We start from the raw sequence: 19,654 nt of genomic DNA, 5'->3' as shown, positions 1-19,654 counted from the left end.
TTAATACATATCCAACGTTTATATATATATTAACGTAATACTTATAGTTTTATCAAAAATAATAATATAATTTTCTATGATGATGAGAGAGTTACAATAAATTATATGACATTTCTCTAGATTTATGACCATGCCAATGATCATCTTCAATTAAAAATATTTTATAATGTAGTTTCAATTAAATGTAGATAAGAATGTTTTTAATGAAAAAAATATATTTTTTTATATTTTTTCAATAATTTTAAATTTAAATTATTGAATAGCGAAAATGATTATTATATATTGCAGGGTGAAAGTGTTAATTTAAAATTTTAATTTTTTAAAATACGGGTTATATATATATTTTATTCTGTACATCCGTTTGGAGTAAATTCCTTACAATCGTTATATATCTGGACGTCCCGATTCAACAAGATCGTCCAAGAATATATACCGAACGAGTGTACAGGATACCAAATTCATATATATATAATTAATCAAACTTTCTAAATTATGTCAAGTTAGGTCTAACATGTATCGCACCGCGAGTTATAATGAGTTTTTGATATCCAACTCAGGCTAGTTTGGTTCGCCTGTGTTTAGCCTTACTAATGCTTTTTTAATCAAATAATAAAAAAATATAAAGAAAAATCTAAAAGAAGGTAAAAGAAAAAAAACAAATACAATTATTTTTTATTTTTATCATTTATATTTTTAATATGCAGATTAGGGGCAGCATATATTGCACGACCCATTATTAGATTGTGCTCGATAAAGTATGTGTCACATTTACTCGGAAAAAATGATTAATCACGTTGGTTGAATAATATTGAATCTGGATAATCGATTTAATTCTATGCAAATTTTTCATCGATCATCAGGATAAATCGGAAAATACTCATAATGGGCAGTCCAGGAGCTCCAACATCTTTTAATTACGTATCTCATTTGGAAAAAAAAATTCTACAAATTATTATAACTGAAACTCGAATCATAAATATCTGGATGATAACTTAAATATCCTATCGTTGCACCATAACCCGGGGCAGGTCAGACTTACTCGAGTCTGTAGGTCAAGTCACCCTCCATTCAACTTGGCTTTTTTTTTTTGTCACGCCAAGGAGCTATTTGAAATAATGGAATAAATATCGGGTGAACTTGAAAATAGAACAAGAGTCATTGTGTCGTTGACGACATAGCTCCGCTACGAAAACAGTTATAACGGGTTTTCCATGTCTTGCCCATTATAACGGGCGGTCCGTTTAAACCGTTGATTTGGACTTGCAGGGAGGCGTGCGCCATGTCGTTTTGCCGGCGAGACCACGAACCGAAGATGTGGCGGGCGTCCTTCCGCGGCGGCAGCGACGTCGTCATCGTATGTATCCAATCCTCGCTCCGTCCAGCTTCAATGTAACACTGGAGCCTTCCTTCCGGGTGCGCAGATCGAGCTTCGCTTCTTGCCCGGCGCCCGCCTTCCTCCACCGATGAAGTCCCTCCGCCTTGCCCTTCCCCGGCCGGAGATTTACGGAACCCTAACCAGTTCAGAGATCGGACACAGGATCGTGCGAATCGCTTCCTTCGCGCCCGTGAAGGCGAGCTCCGACGCCGAGGTCACCTCGGTCTCGTGTTCTGACATTGCTCCCGTTCCCGAGGCCCGACCTAGCCTGCGTAGGACGCCACTGCTGGCTTCGCGGGGAGGGATCGACGACGTGGAGGAGAAGATCGAAAAGGTGAAGCACCTTTCTTCGTTACGACGGGTTTGGGGAAAAAAAGGGATTTTGTTCGTCAGCTGTCACGCGGTTACTCTTTGCAGGTAATCTACAAGTGCCGGTTCTTTGCGTTCCTTGCTGTGGCTGGTTCTCTGATGGGTTCCGTAATTTGTTTTATCAAGGTATGATCAGACAGTTAGACATCTTCTTTGATTAGCAATGTGCAGGCAGAACGCGGAGTCATAGGCCAATGATCCATGGCTACATATTCCATTTCGTGGCATTGATTGCTTGTGCAGGACAAGGACATATCAGCAACTTTGATATTGGATGCACTTGTTACACACATTAAAAGTTTTTATTTCATATTAGAAGGAATATAAACAGAATTTGAGTTATATATTGATTGATTGACCATCCATGATAATAAATGATATATGGTATGGCTGATGGAATTCGCTTGTGAGGCAACTCTCCAAGTTATAAAAGTAGCCCTACATTACTGAATGTTGGTGATAACATGTTAACCTCCCATGGATGAAGATGTGTGGAAATGAAGTGGATTATAAATGCATTAATCTATTATGGTTCCAAAGTGAAAATAGCATACCATAATCTTAAATCTTGCATCTTTTATGCCACGACTAAACTTGGATCATAGATTGAGAATTCCACTAGACCTTGACAATTAGCATATCAGGAGATTTTTTTTTCTTCAAATGTATCCCTTTATAAAGAATTTCATCTTTGACACTGTGTCCAATTCGCTTAATATGATTCATGACAGTTCCTCAATATCTGTTCTATTTTTTTATCCAAAATAGGACTGGAAGATTTAAAGCTCTCTGCTGTGGCTCATGCTTCTGCTTCAGCAACTCTTATTTTCTTTCTTTATATAAGAAGTTTTGTGGATCACTTTTGTTTCAAGTGAGAAAAAAAAATCAGGAGTTCTGAAACTTGCTTTAATTGATTCAAGAAGTGATGAATTGAGTTGCTTTCATTGTGACAACTAAGAAATATAATTTTAGCTGAAGTAGCTTACCTATTGTTTTGGGTTTAATATGCTATAACTATGAACTATGGAAAATAGTACTTGCTTATTATTCTGTCTCCAAAATGATCTATGCAGTTACCAACTATTGCTTTGGGCTCGATTATTGGGAGAGTATTAACCTTATTGCTTTTGCCATGAATGGGATTTGTCTCACATCCAATATGGTGTGGGGACACCTCGTGGTTAAAAAGCAAAAGATGATCTATGTAGACTAAGAACTTTTGGCATTATATGATCAAATTTCATCTACCCGAAAGGTCAAAACTATGAACTTTTGGCATTATACAACTATTGAATTTATCAAAGTTGTTGTAACTGAATTTGTTTTTTGCCATTCTGCAACTGTATTTATAAGCATCATAATTTTCAGTAGGTTTGTTTTGTTATTCTCCTTAATTAGGAGTAATTTCAATACATGGACAATCACCATTCTTGACATTCCAAGTGCTCTGCAGGGTTGCACGTATGTGATCGATTCTTTCAGAGAATATTTTGTGAGTGGTGGGAAGGTGATTCTGATGTTGGTTGAAGCCATTGGTAAGTCCATATATATTGACAATGGTATACATTTTGAAATAGGAGTGTATTTCTTCACCCATTATCAACTAGTAAACAATTAAATAAGAATGCCCAGACCTTACACTGGTGATAGATGTTCTTTAAAATTTATAGTTCCTTTACTTCCATTGACTTATCTCTCCATGATGGGGAAGTATTAATGTTTTATAGTTATTACACTATGGCATGATCTTTTGAAAGAAAAAAAAAATAGCAGTATAAATCATACACAAAAGTTTGTTCTTATTCTCCCTAGTTCAACGGCCTCTTTATCCCTCTCACAATGATTAGGAGGTTATGTGATTCCACAATACTAATCACATGATGCAGTTACGTTCTTAAAATTCTCTAGACCATTGAATATTATCATTAAAATACTATATGTAGTTAAAGAGGGTATTTCTTGGTGGTCAGATGGAGATGTTCATCCTGAAATGAAACTCTTAAAATGTCCTTGTCGATAACTAAATGCCTAAGTCTGTCACTAACTTCAGTTGTTTTCATTTTCTAGATGTTTATCTTGTAGGGACCGTGATGCTTGTCTTTGGAATGGGTCTGTATGAGCTCTTCATCAGTAATCTTGACATAGCAAAGATGTCATCCCATGGATCAAACCTTCTTGGCTTATTTAAACTTATGGTTTGTTCCATTACCTCAGTGATGATGGATTTTCTATTTGAAACACAATCTAGTATCATTACACTAGTTTCTCAAAACACCTTTTACTTGTTTAGGAGCGTCCAAGATGGTTGGAGATTCAGTCTGTTAACGAATTGAAAACTAAGCTGGGCCATGTCATTGTGATGGTGCTATTGGTTGGAATGTTTGAAAAGAGCAAGAAGGTGACAATATCTACTCCAACAGATTTGTTATACTTCGCAGCATCTATTCTACTGTCTTCAGGCTGCCTTTATCTTCTTTCCAAGCTTCAATCTACCAAACGAAGTTAGCATGACTGAGATAACAATTTGAAATGTATCCCACTATCTTCTGCTGCAAGACTAACTAACATTTCTCTAGCAGATACTTGATTACTCACAGACATGACTCTCACGTACATATTGGTTATTAAGCACATTTAGTTAAGACACGTTAGTAAGTGCATCGTGTTGTGTTATCTTCCTCTGTAAATTTTGGGTTGGTTTCCAAGAATATAGCATTTAGTGGTTTATACCTTTAAATTTTCCATCTACCTAGCTAGATGTGAGCTCTAAAGACTTTGCACTTGTATCAGTTCCTAAGCATGTATATTTTTTAATGGGGAAAAAAATTAAAAGGACACCCTTTATTTTCATTATTATCAAAAAAAGTATCCCATTTTTTAAACATAATTAAAAGGGCGCTTTATCATATTTATTATCCCAAAAATAGCTTTCTCGGGCTGATGTAGCAGGATGCAAAATATGATGGGGCGACTTTATAATAATTTTTTTTTTTAAAAAAAATGAGGTGCCCTTTTAATCTTTGTTGTTTTTAATAGTTCGTACGGAATGCTTTAGTACTGCTGCACCTTATGTGTGGTTAATTGTGAGCAACACAGAATCACAAGAGACACATCAAAGGAGTGGGACCCTCTGATATACTAACAAAGGAAGGGTAGTTTATTTTTTCAAATATGGAGGAAGAATAAAGGAAATAATGTCTTTGTTAGTGGTTCTTAAAGATCATAGATAAATTATTGTAGATATTAAAGTAGGCAGTCCTTTCTTGGAATATATATATGTATAAGACTGAGGGCACAACTTATGTTTTTCTTGGACCAGTTGAAACTCTTTAAACAAATTTTGATGAGTATTACAATCTTATGATCCCTGTTTGTGTATATTTTAGCACTAACATCATTTTCAGGAGAACATCAACAACCCTAAAAGAAGTAAACATTGCTTATAAAGTTAGAAGTATTACCTAAAAATTTGTTCATCAACTAGAAGCAAATTATAGAGAGGACTAAGACTAAGTATTCTATTACAATCGAATCGAATCGAATCGAACCGAATTAATTAAAATTAAATAAATTATTTTTTAAACTAGTCGAATACATCAAATTTAAAAAGATATAAATAAATCGAACTAATAAAATATTAATTAATTTAGTCAAAAAAAATCAAATTAACTGATTTTTTTTAATTAGGATTAAAAATTCATCATAAATTATAATAGTATTTAAACTGAATTCAACATAACTAATTTTTTTACCAGTTATTTTTTATTTGATATATTCACTTTAATCGAATAAAAATTTTTAAAATCAAATCTAAATCAAATTAACCGAATAAGTTATTTTTTTCAAAAAATTGAAATTCTGAAATAGTCGAATATAATTTTTAAATTCGACCGATTTATTCGATTTAATTAAATTTTTACTTATCGGACACTTGCATTGCTCTGTGATTACTTTACTAAAGCATCTTAAGGTACTAGTCTCCATATATTCTTCAAATCCTTCAGCTTAAACATGAAAACCGACTTTTCAAAGACAGCCTGCACCTATCTATCCTTCTGGTACTCTGCAAACTTTTTTTATCCTTCTGGTTTCCATAGTCTGTTACTCTAATGAAATAGTTTCTTAGTCAACACCAGCATAAGTTTCAGTACTGCAGCACCTACTTCATCTGGGAATCTCAATTTCCAGATTTTCTTCAGCAAGCAAGCTCCATGATCTTTATCAGAAAAAGGGAGATGCTTCACCAATGCTCATCTCAGGTGATCTATTCTCAAACTCGGCGAAATTGGTTCTTCCCCTCCAATCCAAATGGCTTCCGCTAGATGGTATGTCCTTTCCTTTAAGGGTGTGGTTTGGCTGCCATCTGTGAATAAAACCTAATAGCCTTTGATTTTGTTGTCGTAGTGCTGTCTAATCTATGACAATATTCTCTTATATATGTTTACTTTCTTCTACTGAGTCCACTTCAGATGATCAACTAGGTTACTAGGATTACTAAAATTAGGAGTATCCTAAGTGCAAAGTGTCTTGCTTTTATTCAGTACATCGATACGAATGGTCAAGAGAAGGTCTCTCCCTTAGGACAGAGGGTCCTCAAACCTTGCAACTGGACCATGCATGCCTTACCAAAGTGTTTTTTCTTTCATTATATAAAGAAGGCAACTCACAACCATAGCTTCATACCATTCACATTCCTTAATCCTATACAACACCCAGAGTCTGTCTTATTAAAATTTAACCTTAGTCCATGGCTCTTTCTCCCAATCAAGCTTCTGCAGTAGCAAAACTTGCCATTGCCATTCTCCTTATGCAAGTGTGTCATTTGGCTAAAGCAAAAACCTTAGAAGCTCATGCACCTCTACTATTCTCCGGCCACAGTTCAACTACTTTGAAGGATCCCTGCCCTCGGAAGTTCCTCAAGGAGGTCCATGGTAGACATTTGTTGGAATACATTCCACCCACTAATCCAGGCCACAGCCCTAGCATTGGCCATGGTAACCCTCCCGGCGAAACCAACTCTGGTGTTTGAATCCTACTGCTCCAGTTGAAAATGTTGCATGAAACTTGCCTTCGTCAGTATTTGTTGCAGTGCTTTGAGTAGTTTCCAATGTTTGGATGGCTTCAAGGATCCTGTTTGTGGTGAATAAAATGAAGTCTGATGTTTGCGACTAAGCGTTGTCGTAATCTTTTGTCTTATGACTTGTTTCCTTCTGTGTTTTTTTTTCCTTTCAGTTTCCATTTTTTTTTGTCTACTCCAGACACTTTGTTCACTCTTTCCATGCTTCTTTTTATGTGAACAAAGTAGTTATCAATATTTTATCTTCATGCAACAACGTTAATCATTTTCTTTCTCTTCATGCTGAAACTAATTCATAGTTTCATACCATTCTACCCTAACAACGAATCGTTTTATGTCATTGAGCTTTATTCCTTATAAATGCTAATGAAACGAGTGTTTCTGTATTTGATTGTAAATGAATTCAGAATACCAATTTTATATTCTAATGGAATAAATATTTCATGTTGGGTTGTAAAATTGAATTCTGAGTATCAATTCCCATAGAACTGCTTTTCCCTAATCATTAGGAATAGATATTCCCTATCGTTTCATTCTTCAAAGACTACTTTCTTTCACTCTGTTCTACTCTTCAAAGGTTAGTTAGCCCAGATGAGTCTCTGTCGACTGGTTGCTCCGATCAAGCCAAGTGGTTATCTTATAACATTCTCAGGAAACAAACCTAAGATCATGTTCAATTCCATGAGTAGCTATTCTTTCTATTTCATTCTGTGAATATATACTTTTTTTTATTTATTGCATTAAAAAAGAGAGAGAATATAATTTTCAGGTAATACTTCTGTCTCCTTTCCCCCTTTTTTTTCTTAAAAAAAAAAAGGTGATACTGGCTCCTGAATAAGAACTCATGACAATTAACTTCAATAGGTGCATCTTTGGAGTTATCCTACTCAAGTGCCACTCCATTCTTGTTGGTGAGAATCCATGTTTATTTACCCAACTGGGACCAACAAGTATCTGTTGCTGGTTTCCAATCTGAGATTTTTCTCATTGAATATGAATGTGCTCTATCTTTTATGTGTGGATGAGTACATGAAACCACCAAGCCACCACAAATTGTCTTCATTAAAGATGTTTGTTTCTAGTTATTGTAATAGATAAAGATGTGTAGATGAAAACTTTGCTGGATTCAACCTGATCAAGCATATCTAAACAATATGTTAAAAGGGCATCTGTGTTTGTAGATAGATATGAAATTATATGAATTAGCATATTTTCGTATCCACTGAGAATTGACGTCAATATCTATTACATCAAACATCCGTGCATGTCACAATGACTATCCATGGACTATTAATTTCTAACTTGAAAAGCCGAAATAAATAATGGACATCATATTTGAACTCCTTGTAATCTTAGAAAATCATAGGAACTGAAATGGGTACAATCAAAGTTCTCTAGTTCCATCAGTGAGTTTGACCGAAATCCACTGATAGACCTAGAGAGCTCTGATTACACCCATTTCAGTTCCTATGGATTTCTGATGTTCAAGGAATTCAAATATGGTGTTCATTATTTATTTCGTTTTTTCATAGATGTTAATATATAAAATCAAAGAATCGTCAAAAAGACCCATGTTGGGTCTGATATGGAATCATATCAGGCCCCATATCAGGCTTAATGTAGATTTTTTGAAGATTATTTAATTTTATATATTAACATCTATGAAAAGCCAAAATAAACTTACTGATGGACCTAAAGAGCTCCGATTGCACTCATTTCAGTTCATATGGATTTCTGATGTTGCAAGGAGTTCAAATATGATGTCCATTATTTATTTTGGCTTTTCATAGATGTTAATATATAAAATCAAAGAATCATCAAAAAGGTCCATGTTGGGCTTGATATGATTTAATCATATCAAATCCAATGTGGGCCTGATATGAAATTCTGATATGATTTCATATCAGGCCCAATATGGACATTTTTTGATGATTTTTTCACTTTACATGTTAATATCTATGAAAAGCCGAAATAAATAATGGACATCATATTTGAACTCCTTGCAACCTTAGAAATCCATAGGAACTGAAATGAGTGCAATTGGAGCTCTTTAGGTCTATCAGTGAGTTTTGACCGAAACTCACTGATGGACCTAGAGAGCTCCGATTACATTCATTTCAGTTCCAGTGTGATGCGGTGAAGAGGGCATTTTGGACATTTAGGCTTTAGTAGGGTTTTGATTTAAAGGATGCACTGTTCACCTTGGACGTAGGAGGTTTGGGCCGCCGCCAAGGGGGCACAGGGGGTCTCCTACGCGCCTACCGTCGCTGCCGGCTCTCGCCGGCAGGCTCCTCCGGGGGTTTCTCCTTCTGCGCGCCCTGCCACCGGCGTCGACTTCCTCGAGGACGCATCTGCTGCCCCCTTCTCCGACGCCGGCTAGATCCGAGGATTATAGTCCTCTTTTCCTCACACGCGCCGGCCAGACGCTGCTCCTCTTCCTCCTCTGTACGCCACGTCGCCGGCTGTTTCCTCGCGCCTAGACTCTTAAGCTTTCTCCGACGGCTCGCTCGCCTAGCTCACGCGCGCCAACGACCTTGTGCCGCTGCCCTACCGTCGAACATCATAGGCGACCTCCCTCCTCACCCGGTGCTCTGTACCAGCAACACCCTCCACCGGCAGCACCCTTCGCCGGTCCTTCTCCCTTAGTGCCGGTCACCGCCATCTTTGGCACCGCTTCCAACCGCTGCTGCCCACTCCAACGGCCGTCGCCTCCGCCGACTCCCACCTCCGGCGCCACCTCCAATGACCACCACAGGTCGACCCTTGGTCTCTATGGTTTGTATTGTGCTTTGGGTGTGGTGTTCTGGCCATCGAGCCGCTGAGCTATTGATATTATACGGCCTGCGTGCCGCGCGACGACCTACGAGTCGTCTCTTCGGACCCCTGCTGCATCAGATCCCATGTTGCCGCACGACGTCTCGATCAGTACCGCGACTAGCTCACCGATCCCTCTGAGGGCACCCCCCCCCCCCGGGCCAGGGTACGTTACCGTACATTTCCTGCATTTATTTAACTATTCTGTTATTAGTATTCGACTGCTTATATATTTGTGGGATTCACCTCGAGCACCGAGGTACCAGAAACCGGGGCGACCCGGTCGCTGGATACAAGTACTGCCGACCGGAGGACATCTGACGACTTGGTAAACATAGCTGACAGATCACCATCCGGGTCATGGAGAGGCGGTCAACATTCTGGACACGATATTCCGGCAGGTTTGTCTTCTCAGCTTCCCGATAGGAACAAATTGACGCCGTCTGTGGGAACGCACCTGGTCTGGAACGTGAAGACGGACGACCCGGAAAGTTACGCCATCCTCATGGCCTGGATGAGCTTCGACGAGTATATCGTATCTTCCTCACTCCACGGGTATTCGGGAGTCGAGAAATTGAGTCAGATCCTCTGCTGGTCAGTAGGTCAGTTTTTCAGTTACATTCTCTTCCGGTCATAGAATTTATCATAGTTTCTAGAGCAAGGACTCCCGTGTCGGTCGGCCGGGTTTCCCGCATATCTGAGCCACGGGCTCGATGCCGAAGACCCCGTGCCAATCGACCGGGCGTACTTTATCAGAGCCCCCGGCTCGATGTCGAAGACCCCGTGCCGATCGGCCGGGCGTACTTTATCCGAGCCACCGGCTCGATGTCGAAGACCCCACACCGATCGGCCGGGCGTATATTATCTGAGCCACCGGCTCGATGTCGAAGACCCCGTGCCGGTCGGCCGGGCGTATATTATCCGAGTCATCGGCTCGATGTCGAAGACCCCGTGCCGGTCGGCCGGGCGTATATTATCCGAGTTGCAAGCTCATTCTTGAAGACCGTCGAGCGGCGACGTTAAACTCTAGAGTCGAACCGGCGACTATAAAAACCCCGGCTTGAAGACCGTCGAGCGGCGACGTTAAACTCTAGAGTCGAACCGGTGACTATAAAAACCCCGGCTTGAAGACCGTCAAGCGGCGACATTAAACTCTAGAGTCGAATTGGCGACTATAAAAACCCCGGCTTGAAGACCGTCGAGCGGCGACGTTAAACTCTAGAGTCGAACCGATCACTATAAAAACCCCGACTTGAAGACCACTTCACGGACCAGCTTCGGATATTCTATCTCCCCCGTTCGGGGTCGAGTGACATCTATCTCCCCCGTTCGGGGTCGAGCGGTCTTCACTGGTCTCAGACTAACTTCGGATATTCTATCTCCCCCGTTCGGGGGCGAGTGACATCTATCTCCCCCGTTCGGGGTCGAGCGGTCTTCACTGGTCTCGGACAAGCTTCGGATATTCTATCTCCCCCGTTCGGGGTCGAGCGGTCTTCACTGGTCTCGGACCAGCTTCGGATATTCTATCTCCCCCGTTCGGGGTCGAGTGACATCTATCTCCCCCGTTCGGGGTCGAGCGGTCTTCACTCGTCTCGGACCAGCTTCGGATATTCTATCTCCCCCGTTCGGGGGCGAGTGACATCTGTCTCCCCCGTTCGGGGGCGAGTGACATCTATCTCCCCCGTTCGGGGACGAGCGGTCTTCACTGGTCTCGGACCAGCTTCGGATATTCTATCTCCCCCGTTCAGGGTCGAGCGGTCTTCACTGGTCTCGGACCAGCTTCGGATATTCTATCTCCCCCGTTCGGGGTCGAGTGACATCTATCTCCCCCGTTCGGGGTCGAGCGATTTTCACTGGTCTCGGACCAGCTTCGGATATTTTATCTCCCTCGTTCGGGGTCGAGTGACATCTATTTCCCCCGTTCGGGGTCGAGCGGTCTTCACTGGTCTCGGACCAGTTTCGGATATTCTATCTCCCCCGTTCTGGATCGAGCAGTCGTCGCGAGCATCTATCTCCCCCGTTCGGGGTCGAGCGTATCAGATATTTTGTCTCCCCCGTTCGGGGTTGAGCAATTATTACTGGTCTCAGACCGGCTTATCAAATATTATATCTCCCCCGTTCGGGGTTGAGCGGCCTTCATTGGTCACGGACCAGCTAGTCACGATTATCTATCTCCCCCATTCGGGGTCGAGTCTCAGACCAGCTTATCGGATCTTATCTCTCCCATTCAGGGTCTAGCCAGCTTTAATGATCACAGACAAGGGTGTCCACTGGTTCCAGACCAGGATATCTCACGGCTGTCTTCCCGCTCGGATAAAGACTTTAGCTTCCGAGTGTCTTCGTTTCCCGGGCTACACTTCCGATCAGCTCATGGGTGATGCGTCCGCTCGGCATCAGCCCACTCAGTACTACTCGATTGCCAGGTCGACATTTTATGATCGCCCGTTCGACATTCGGTGAGTTACTCGGTCAGCACTCTCGCAGTCATCAAACCGGTATCATTGGACCGTCCGTCCGGCCACACGCTTGAGCTAGGTCGCACGCTCGGCATCGTCCGCCCGACATCTATCCACCCGATCGACATCATCCCGATCGCCCGTTCGGCATCTTCGTTGTCGCGTGCTAGGCATCGCTCGTCCGCTCGGTCTACTCGTTGTCCAGCGTGTCGCTCGATCCACTATCCTTGCACTCGTCGCTTGTCTATTGTTTTGCCGCTCGTTTGATGTTTTGTCGTTCACTTGACATCGAGTCGGTTATCTACTTGATCCGCTCGGCACCGTTGCTATCGCATGTGATATCGTTATTATAGCGACCGCTCGCGTGACATTGTGCAAGGGGTTCAGCGATTTAATTTTTGGTATCAAGAGCGGTTCAGCCCTTTGCGATGAACTGTCCAGTCAGTCGGACTTGCGCCTCCTTCGACTAGACTTGAAGGGGAGGCTTGTGATGCGGTGAAGAGGGCATTTTGGACATTTAGGCTTTAGTAGGGCTTTGATTTAAAGGATGCACTGTTCACCTTGGACGTAGGAGGATTTGGGCCGCCGCCAAGGGGGCACAGGGGGTCTCCTACGCGCCTACTGTCGCTGCCGGCTCTCGCCGGCAGGCTCCTCCGGGGGCTTCTCCTTCTGCGTGCGCTGCCACCGGCGTCGACTTCCTCGAGGACGCATCTGCTGCCCCCTTCTCCGACGCCGGCTAGATCCAAGGATTATAGTCCTCTTTTCCTCACACGTGCCGGCCAGACGCTGCTCCTCTTCCTCTGTGACGAACGCCACGTCGCCGACTATTTCCTCGCGCCTAGACTCTTAAGCTTTCTCCGACGGCTCGCTCGCCTAGCTCACGCGCGCCAACGACCTTGTGCCGTTGCCCTACCGTTGAACATCACAGGCGACCTCCCTCCTCACTCGGTGTACCAGCAGCACCCTCCACCGGCAGCACCCTTCGCCGGTCCTTCTCCCTTAGTGCCGGTCGCCGCCATCTTTGGCACCGCTTCCAGCCGCTGCTGCCCACTCCAGCGGCCGTCGCCTCTGCCGACTCCCACCTCCGGCGCCACCTCCAGTGACCACCACAGGTCGACCCTTGGTCTCTATGGTTTGTATTGTGCTTTGGGTGTGGTGTTCTGGCCATCGAGCCGCTGAGCTATTGATATTATACGGCCTGCGTACCGCGCGACGACCTACGAGTCGTCTCTTCGGACCCCTGCTGCATCAGATCCCATGTTGCCGCACGACGTCTCGATCAGTACCGCGACCAGCTCACCGATCCCTCTGAGGGCGCCCCCCGGGCCAGGGTACGTTACCGTACCTTTCCTGCATTTATTTAACTATTCTGTTATTAGTATTCGACTGCTTATATATTTGTGGGATTCACCTCGAGCACCGAGGTACCAGAAACCGGGGCGACCCGGTCGCTGGATACAGGTACTGCCGACCGGAGGACATCTGACAACTTGGTAAACATAGCTGACAGATCACCATCCGGGTCATGGAGAGGCGGTCAACATTCTGGACACGACATTCCGGCAGGTTCGTCTTCTCAGCTTCCCGACAGGAACACAGTGGATTTCTGATATTGCAAGAAGTTCAAATATGCTATCCATTATTGATTTTGACTTCTTCAAATGTATTGAAATATTATTAAAAATTGACTAAATTTTATTTTTACATATTATTCATATATTCTGCATGTTGGTTAAAAAGAGAAGAGAGAAAAAAATAGTGGAGAAAAAAAAATGATAGAAAAAGTCAGATGGTTAGAAGGGTAAAATAGGAATGATACTTAAAAATGTGTGTTCTTTGGTAAATAATAAAGTAGTGTATATTTTTTAAGAAATTTAAAAATTTAGGTGCGCTGTTTGATAAATTATCGATTTTATAATGATTTTGATCTTTTAAAGTTATCCTAATCAAGTTTAAAAAATATTAACTAACTTGGTCAATATTTTATATATAATATTTTTGATTAAATTATATTAAAAAAATAAAAATTATTAAAATAAAGATATTTTAAAACAAGACTACAGGACAGGACAGGAGAGGAATTCCTTCCTAATTGCACCCACTTCGTTTTGTCGTTTGCTCGCTCCTTGCCCACCAGTAGAAGGCGTCAATTTTGGTGGCCACAGACGTCTTGCGAGCGTTTGGATGCCACTCGACAATTTAATTGAAGTCAAAAACCAAACACTCTTCTCCCGTGCGACCTCCCCTTCGATCTCCGTTAGTCTAAATGGACGGTTGAGATCGAATATCCGCTCGTCGTCCTTCCTCGCATAAACGCCGCGTTACCCGTTTCGTCTACCACAATATCTCCGCCCTCGGCGACCTCTCATCCCTTCGCAATCGAGAGACAGAGAGAGAGAACGAGCGTTTGCTTTGCAATGGGTCTGCAGGTAGGATCTCCGTCTTCATCATCGTTTGGTTGTTGGTGTTTGATATCTTCTGTTCTCGTTCGATTTCATTGTGATTTTGGGATTTTTTTTTTTGTGATCGGATCTTGGAGAAGTAGTTCATCCATCGCAGATGGTTCCCCTTTGGGGTTTTTAGGATCGAGACTTTTTCTATTGAATGGGTCAGTAACGCATGATTAATGTTTGGAGAAGTTCGAGAGTCCTTTTTGATATGGGACAAGAAGTTCTTCAACGTATTCTGATCGTATACTTTTAGATCAGAGTATAAGATGAAGTGTTGCATCTTTTGTCCTTTATTTTTGCAACAAAAGGGAGCCTTTGTGTTTCGATTATTTAGGGTCGGCTCCTTTACCCCCTTTAACATCTGGGTGTCTTTTGTTGATTCAATTTTCCTGTTGAATTTTCGAGGTGGTTTATGACCCCTTCTATGAGTTTTTGTGGAACACATATCTACTCAAAGGATCTCTTGTTAAAAAAGACGTAAGTTTTCCAACGAGTTAAGCTTGATTTTACGCATCATTAGATGGGGCAGAGTTCTGAGTATGCTTTCTGCGGCTAAATGACTCGCAAACCGTATAGTCGTATTTCAGCCAACTGCTGAGGTCCTCAACTTGCGCTTGCAGAGGTCAAAGTCTTGGCTTTGGGTATTTAGCGATACCTCGTCTGCTATATACTAACAAATGACGCTTCCACTTCAGATTCCTCCCTCCATAGGGGGAAGATATAGTTGATTGGAATAAGGAATGTACCCCCCGTACCCACTTGGAAGTGGATGCTCCCTTCCTCCGACTCCTGTTTCCTCAGACCTGCCTTGAAAAGAACATTTTTATTTGCCATAAGTTTAATCTCAGTTATCCTAAACTATAAGTGTTTATTTAACTGCATATGTGATTAGGCCATTTTATTGGAGATATCAAACTGCTTGACAAAGAGTTTCTTTCCGAAAGCAAAGTGACTCTTTATGGAGAAAAATAAAAAATGATAAAAAAGAAATGCAATTATTGGCCTCTGCCTTTACCTTGTACTGTTTAATTAAGAAGATGAATTCTGTTAATGTACCTTGAGCATGGATTCATTTTGATACTTTAAAAAATCTAGCTGTCATAGTTGTTATCTATGTTATTTTATTTTTCAGTTTCACCCACTATACCATTGTCAACACAAGGCAACATATTAAACGACGCTAGTAAGTGTTTCAAGATAACCTATGATGTATCAGACACCTATATCCACTTTATCCGCTTTTCCAGTATCAGAAGACAATGTGCTGGGAGGCTAGTTATATACATGTCTGAGACCATGCCACATGCTCATACTTAGTTAATTGTGATATAGGTATCCTAGTGAGATAGGATATGCTTGAGGCTTAATCAGTTTGGTGCTGGTTTCTAATTTGTTGCAGGAAGAGTTTCAAGGCTATTCTGGAAAAGCTAAAACACTACCAGAGTCAACTATGAACGAGAATAAATTCAATCTATATGGACTGTACAAGCAAGCAACTGTTGAACCAGTGAATACCAGTAAGTAATCTATAAAGCATGTCTTCTGGTTTATGTTTTCTCATAGAATGTATGTATTTTTCTTCCAATATGATCATTTAAATCTTGTTATATTTTTGGTTTATATAAAAATATACAACATGACAATTTAATTTAATGGATTATAGATTAGAGAGTACATGCTATCATCTATTAAGGACTTGTTCTGATTGAGGGGTTTGAAAGGAGAGGAAGAATTTATTTTTCTCTCTTGGAGAAGCTCATTTTAAAGAAGGGAGATTTATTGACCATTTCCCTTCTTCCATTTATATTTTGCAGTTTTCTTTTCATTTTGAGCATATTGGCATATTTGTGAAAACAATAATCTTTATTATCATGTTAAAGATATAACATTGTTAGTCTAGCTCTAGGTTTCAAGATGTTTGGTGTTCTTTACCCTTTTGTTATTTTTCTTATGAATTTCAGGAAGGGCATTTCTTTTGATGTTTTGATGGTCATTTGAGCTCTATATTCCTAACTATGAATTTGTTTGTGTTCTCTAATTGTAACAAACATAACTTCCTTAACTAAAATAATTTTGTCATTGCATGATTTATTCAGAGTCCTGATAGCATAAGAACCACTATCATTATTGATTATGAACTTTTATTATTTTTTGGATTTATATATTGCCTAATTACACTAATATAAGGATTCATGTGACCTTGCATGAGACAGATATTCCCTTGACATTGATTGATATGTGTATTCATTGTTTTTTCTTCCCACCACTTGTCAGGAGTTGTCAATGGTCAACTTATATCGGAAAGTATTTGTTTGCTTATCTGTACAGGACAGAATATTTGGCATCTTTAGATGGCTACATTTATATTGTCATATAGTTTTGCTCCTTTTCTTGTTTTCCAGAATTCTAGTTACTCAATCTAAATTGTTTGCTTTATATCTCAGATATGGATTTTTTCAATAGCTTTCTCTGTGAATCATCCCAATCTGAGAATTTGTTTTCTCATCCGGATGTTAAAAGGTGTCCATTTCTGAGGAACATTAACGAGCCCACTAACTTATCCTTCTTATCATCTCTCATTAAATTCCCAGTAAGTCTTTCTTAAGCACAGAGATGATTGCATGGATTACTATTTCTTAATTCCATGACAGTTGCCTTTTCTGTCTTTTAGATTGCAGGTGCAAAAGGTCCAATCTTTGAGGATGGACCCAATTTTGATTTCGCATTCAAGCTTTTCCATGGGCGTGATGGAGTGGTTCCACTTACTGAAAAATCATATGTACATGAGGAGAACATGGAGACTGAGCCTGTATTGCAGTTCAACCCTTTGGCAGGAAAAGCAGCCTCTATTAGCCTATCAGGTTTTGGGTTGGGTGGTCCCTTTGGTTTTGATTTCTTTGCCAAAAAGTGGAAGAAGGCGAATAAAAATTCCCCACAGAGGGGTGGAAAGGTCAGCTCTTCATTGTTTTTTGTTTACTAAAAATTCAACTAATTTCCTGCGGTATTTGTTTAATGAAACTACTGAATGCATTAATTAGAATATCACGTGTCTCAGGTAAATTGTGAATATTAAGTTCTCCCATTTGAACCCTAAAATAGTTTTTTGATGTGCATATTAGGGCAACCGTATATGTGACCTCCTTGGCATTTTAAGCAAGGGACCATATTACATATGTAATATGAGGTCCCTTTAGGCAATTAGGTCTCCTAGAAAGGTTAGGCAGACATCTAATTGGGCTCGGTAGACTATAATTGCAGTGAAAAGGAAAAATTTGTTCTGTTGATTTGATAATGAAGAACTTATGGAAGATTTTCCTCCACTAAAGAATTTTAGACTAGTCATTTGATTGTAAAGTAATAATTTATGTTTTTAATATTGTAGCACTTGACTTCTCAACGTTAACTTAAACATTTATTTTGCAAGTGATAAACCTTTTACATACGATTATATTCTTATTAATAAATAATAGCCAATGAGTGTGGTGCTTGAATAAATATTTTGAATGTTTCTATAGGATATTTAAGAAAAATACAATATTCAATTATTAAAGAAATATTAACAAATTTAATTGTTTGCTTATATTTGCTAACATGGCAAACTACGTAGGAAGCTTGTTTAGACACACACACACTGTGTTTTATTGTATGATTGACATATACTATTTTCTATGTGAATTAAGAATTGGCTGAATTTATTTTTGGATATATGCTAATTTTTTTTATCAATATAAGAATTTTTATTATTTAATAAGGCCTTTTAACGTGTTGATCATTATCATCAGCATATACGGTCTTGTTCCCAACTAATTTTTGTTTTTTGTTTGCATTGTTTTGTCGAGCATGGGCTTCAGAGTAGAGATGGTTCGTCACATGAAGCATTAAGCAATGAATGGCTCGAGACAGGTCAGTGTCCACTAGCGAAGTCATACAGAGCAGTGAATGGTGTCCTGCCTCTTGTTGCAAAGGCGCTACAACCACCACCTGGTATGAAACTCAAGTGCCCGCCTGCCATAGTAGCTGCCAGAGCGGCACTAGCTCGTACAGCCCTGGTGAAGACTCTCCGCCCTCAGCCGTTGCCTGCAAAAATGCTAGCAATTGCTTTACTAGGCATGGCTGCAAATGTTCCCCTTGGAGTGTGGAGAGAGCATACTGAAAAGTTTTCACCTCAGTGGTTTGCTGCCGTCCATGCAGCGGTGCCATTCATCGGCATGCTCAGGAAATCAGTAGTCATGCCGAAGACAGCTATGGCACTAACCATTGCAGCTTCAATTTTAGGTCAGACCATCGGTTCAAGAGCCGAACGGCTTCGGCTGAAATCAGCAGTAGCTACGAGCACAACTGTCTCCATGACCCAGGCAACTATAAGCTTCAGAACCAGTGGACATTGCGGTGAAGAGGCCACAAAAATCTGGGAGCCTCTTCCAGTCAAGATTACAGATGAAAGTCCAGGCTCATTGCCGTCTGCACCAAAACCCAGCGTATGCTTTTGAAAGACCATAAATCCAAAGTTCATTATCTATCAAAACTGGGCTATCCATGCTGGTCGGTTGCTTGCTTGTATGTCTTTGCTTGTGTGTGTCGATATAGTAAGTTCCTTGAACATTGCATTATGTGCTAGAGGAACTGAACGAATACTAAATTTCAAACTTATTCCACTCCGCCGCTACTGCTATTATACGCTGGATACTATCGAACTTCTGTGTTCTTTAGTAAATAAATCAATGTATGCATGATTTTAATACACTACATCTTTTAGCTCATAGATTTGAGATTTGCAAACGGGTTGGTGTTAGTTGACATCGAAAGCATTCAAGGAGAAGACATAAGAATGGCTTATCAATGTGTGAACAATAGGGAGTATCAAATTGTCTCGATATGAACATCTAGGTATTAATTTATATTAGTAAATATGTATCAAAATCTAAATTAAAAATGTTCATTGCCAGTCTCTCTATACTAAGTTGGTATAAGGTATCACTTTAAATAATCTTGGGAATGATAGGTCTCATCCTATAAATTTTTTTTTTTGTCATTAAAGCAAATTGGGAAATTTTTTTCTGTCATTAAAATAAATTTTTTGTTTGTCATGCTCGACCGTACAATTTTGATTATG

The 19,654-nt window shown here is 40.5% G+C and overlaps 2 protein-coding genes and 1 long non-coding RNA gene across 4 annotated transcripts; all 3 read left to right on the top strand.

Moving 5' to 3' along the window:
* Positions 1–1,237: 1,237 nt before the first annotated feature.
* On the top strand, positions 1,238–4,486 carry LOC121982414 (UPF0114 protein in repA1-repA2 intergenic region-like). 2 transcript variants are annotated; one of them, XM_042535458.1, is made up of 5 exons: positions 1,238–1,709; positions 1,793–1,870; positions 3,198–3,279; positions 3,827–3,939; positions 4,035–4,486. In XM_042535458.1, the coding sequence occupies exons 1-5, from the start codon at positions 1,464–1,466 to the stop codon at positions 4,248–4,250; spliced, it is 735 nt and encodes a 244-aa protein (XP_042391392.1). In that variant the 5' UTR covers positions 1,238–1,463; the 3' UTR covers positions 4,251–4,486. The 2 variants fall into 2 exon arrangements, with proteins under 2 accessions (XP_042391392.1, XP_042391391.1); XM_042535457.1 differs by having other exon boundaries at positions 1,239–1,709; positions 3,812–3,939.
* Positions 4,487–5,757: 1,271 nt separating this feature from the next.
* Positions 5,758–7,954, top strand: LOC121983383. Its single transcript, XR_006112472.1, has 3 exons — positions 5,758–5,802; positions 5,881–6,069; positions 7,686–7,954. It is a non-coding gene; the product is annotated as an uncharacterized LOC121983383 (long non-coding RNA).
* Positions 7,955–14,368: 6,414 nt separating this feature from the next.
* On the top strand, positions 14,369–19,303 carry LOC121982413. Its single transcript, XM_042535456.1, has 5 exons — positions 14,369–14,520; positions 15,941–16,058; positions 16,986–17,131; positions 17,213–17,491; positions 18,393–19,303. The coding sequence occupies exons 1-5, from the start codon at positions 14,509–14,511 to the stop codon at positions 19,029–19,031; spliced, it is 1,194 nt and encodes a 397-aa protein (XP_042391390.1). The 5' UTR covers positions 14,369–14,508; the 3' UTR covers positions 19,032–19,303.
* Positions 19,304–19,654: the final 351 nt, after the last annotated feature.

Source organism: Zingiber officinale, chromosome 5A (genome assembly GCF_018446385.1).
Source record: "Zingiber officinale cultivar Zhangliang chromosome 5A, Zo_v1.1, whole genome shotgun sequence".
Classification (NCBI taxonomy): Eukaryota; Viridiplantae; Streptophyta; class Magnoliopsida; order Zingiberales; family Zingiberaceae; genus Zingiber; species Zingiber officinale.
This window is presented reverse-complemented; position numbering and strand designations above follow the sequence as displayed.

Excerpts from the sequence above, each read along its gene's own strand:
- LOC121982413 (XM_042535456.1), top strand. Across the intron at positions 17,132-17,212 it reads CATCTCTCATTAAATTCCCA|ATTGCAGGTGCAAAAGGTCC; the intron begins GTAAGTCTTTCT and ends TCTGTCTTTTAG. Across the intron at positions 17,492-18,392 it reads CCCCACAGAGGGGTGGAAAG|AGTAGAGATGGTTCGTCACA; the intron begins GTCAGCTCTTCA and ends CATGGGCTTCAG.
- LOC121982414 (XM_042535457.1), top strand. The coding sequence starts at position 1,464 with ATGAAGTCCCTCCGCCTTGCCCTTCCCCGGCCGGAGATTTACGGAACC. Across the intron at positions 1,871-3,197 it reads CCGTAATTTGTTTTATCAAG|GGTTGCACGTATGTGATCGA; the intron begins GTATGATCAGAC and ends AGTGCTCTGCAG. Across the intron at positions 3,280-3,811 it reads GATGTTGGTTGAAGCCATTG|ATGTTTATCTTGTAGGGACC; the intron begins GTAAGTCCATAT and ends TTCATTTTCTAG.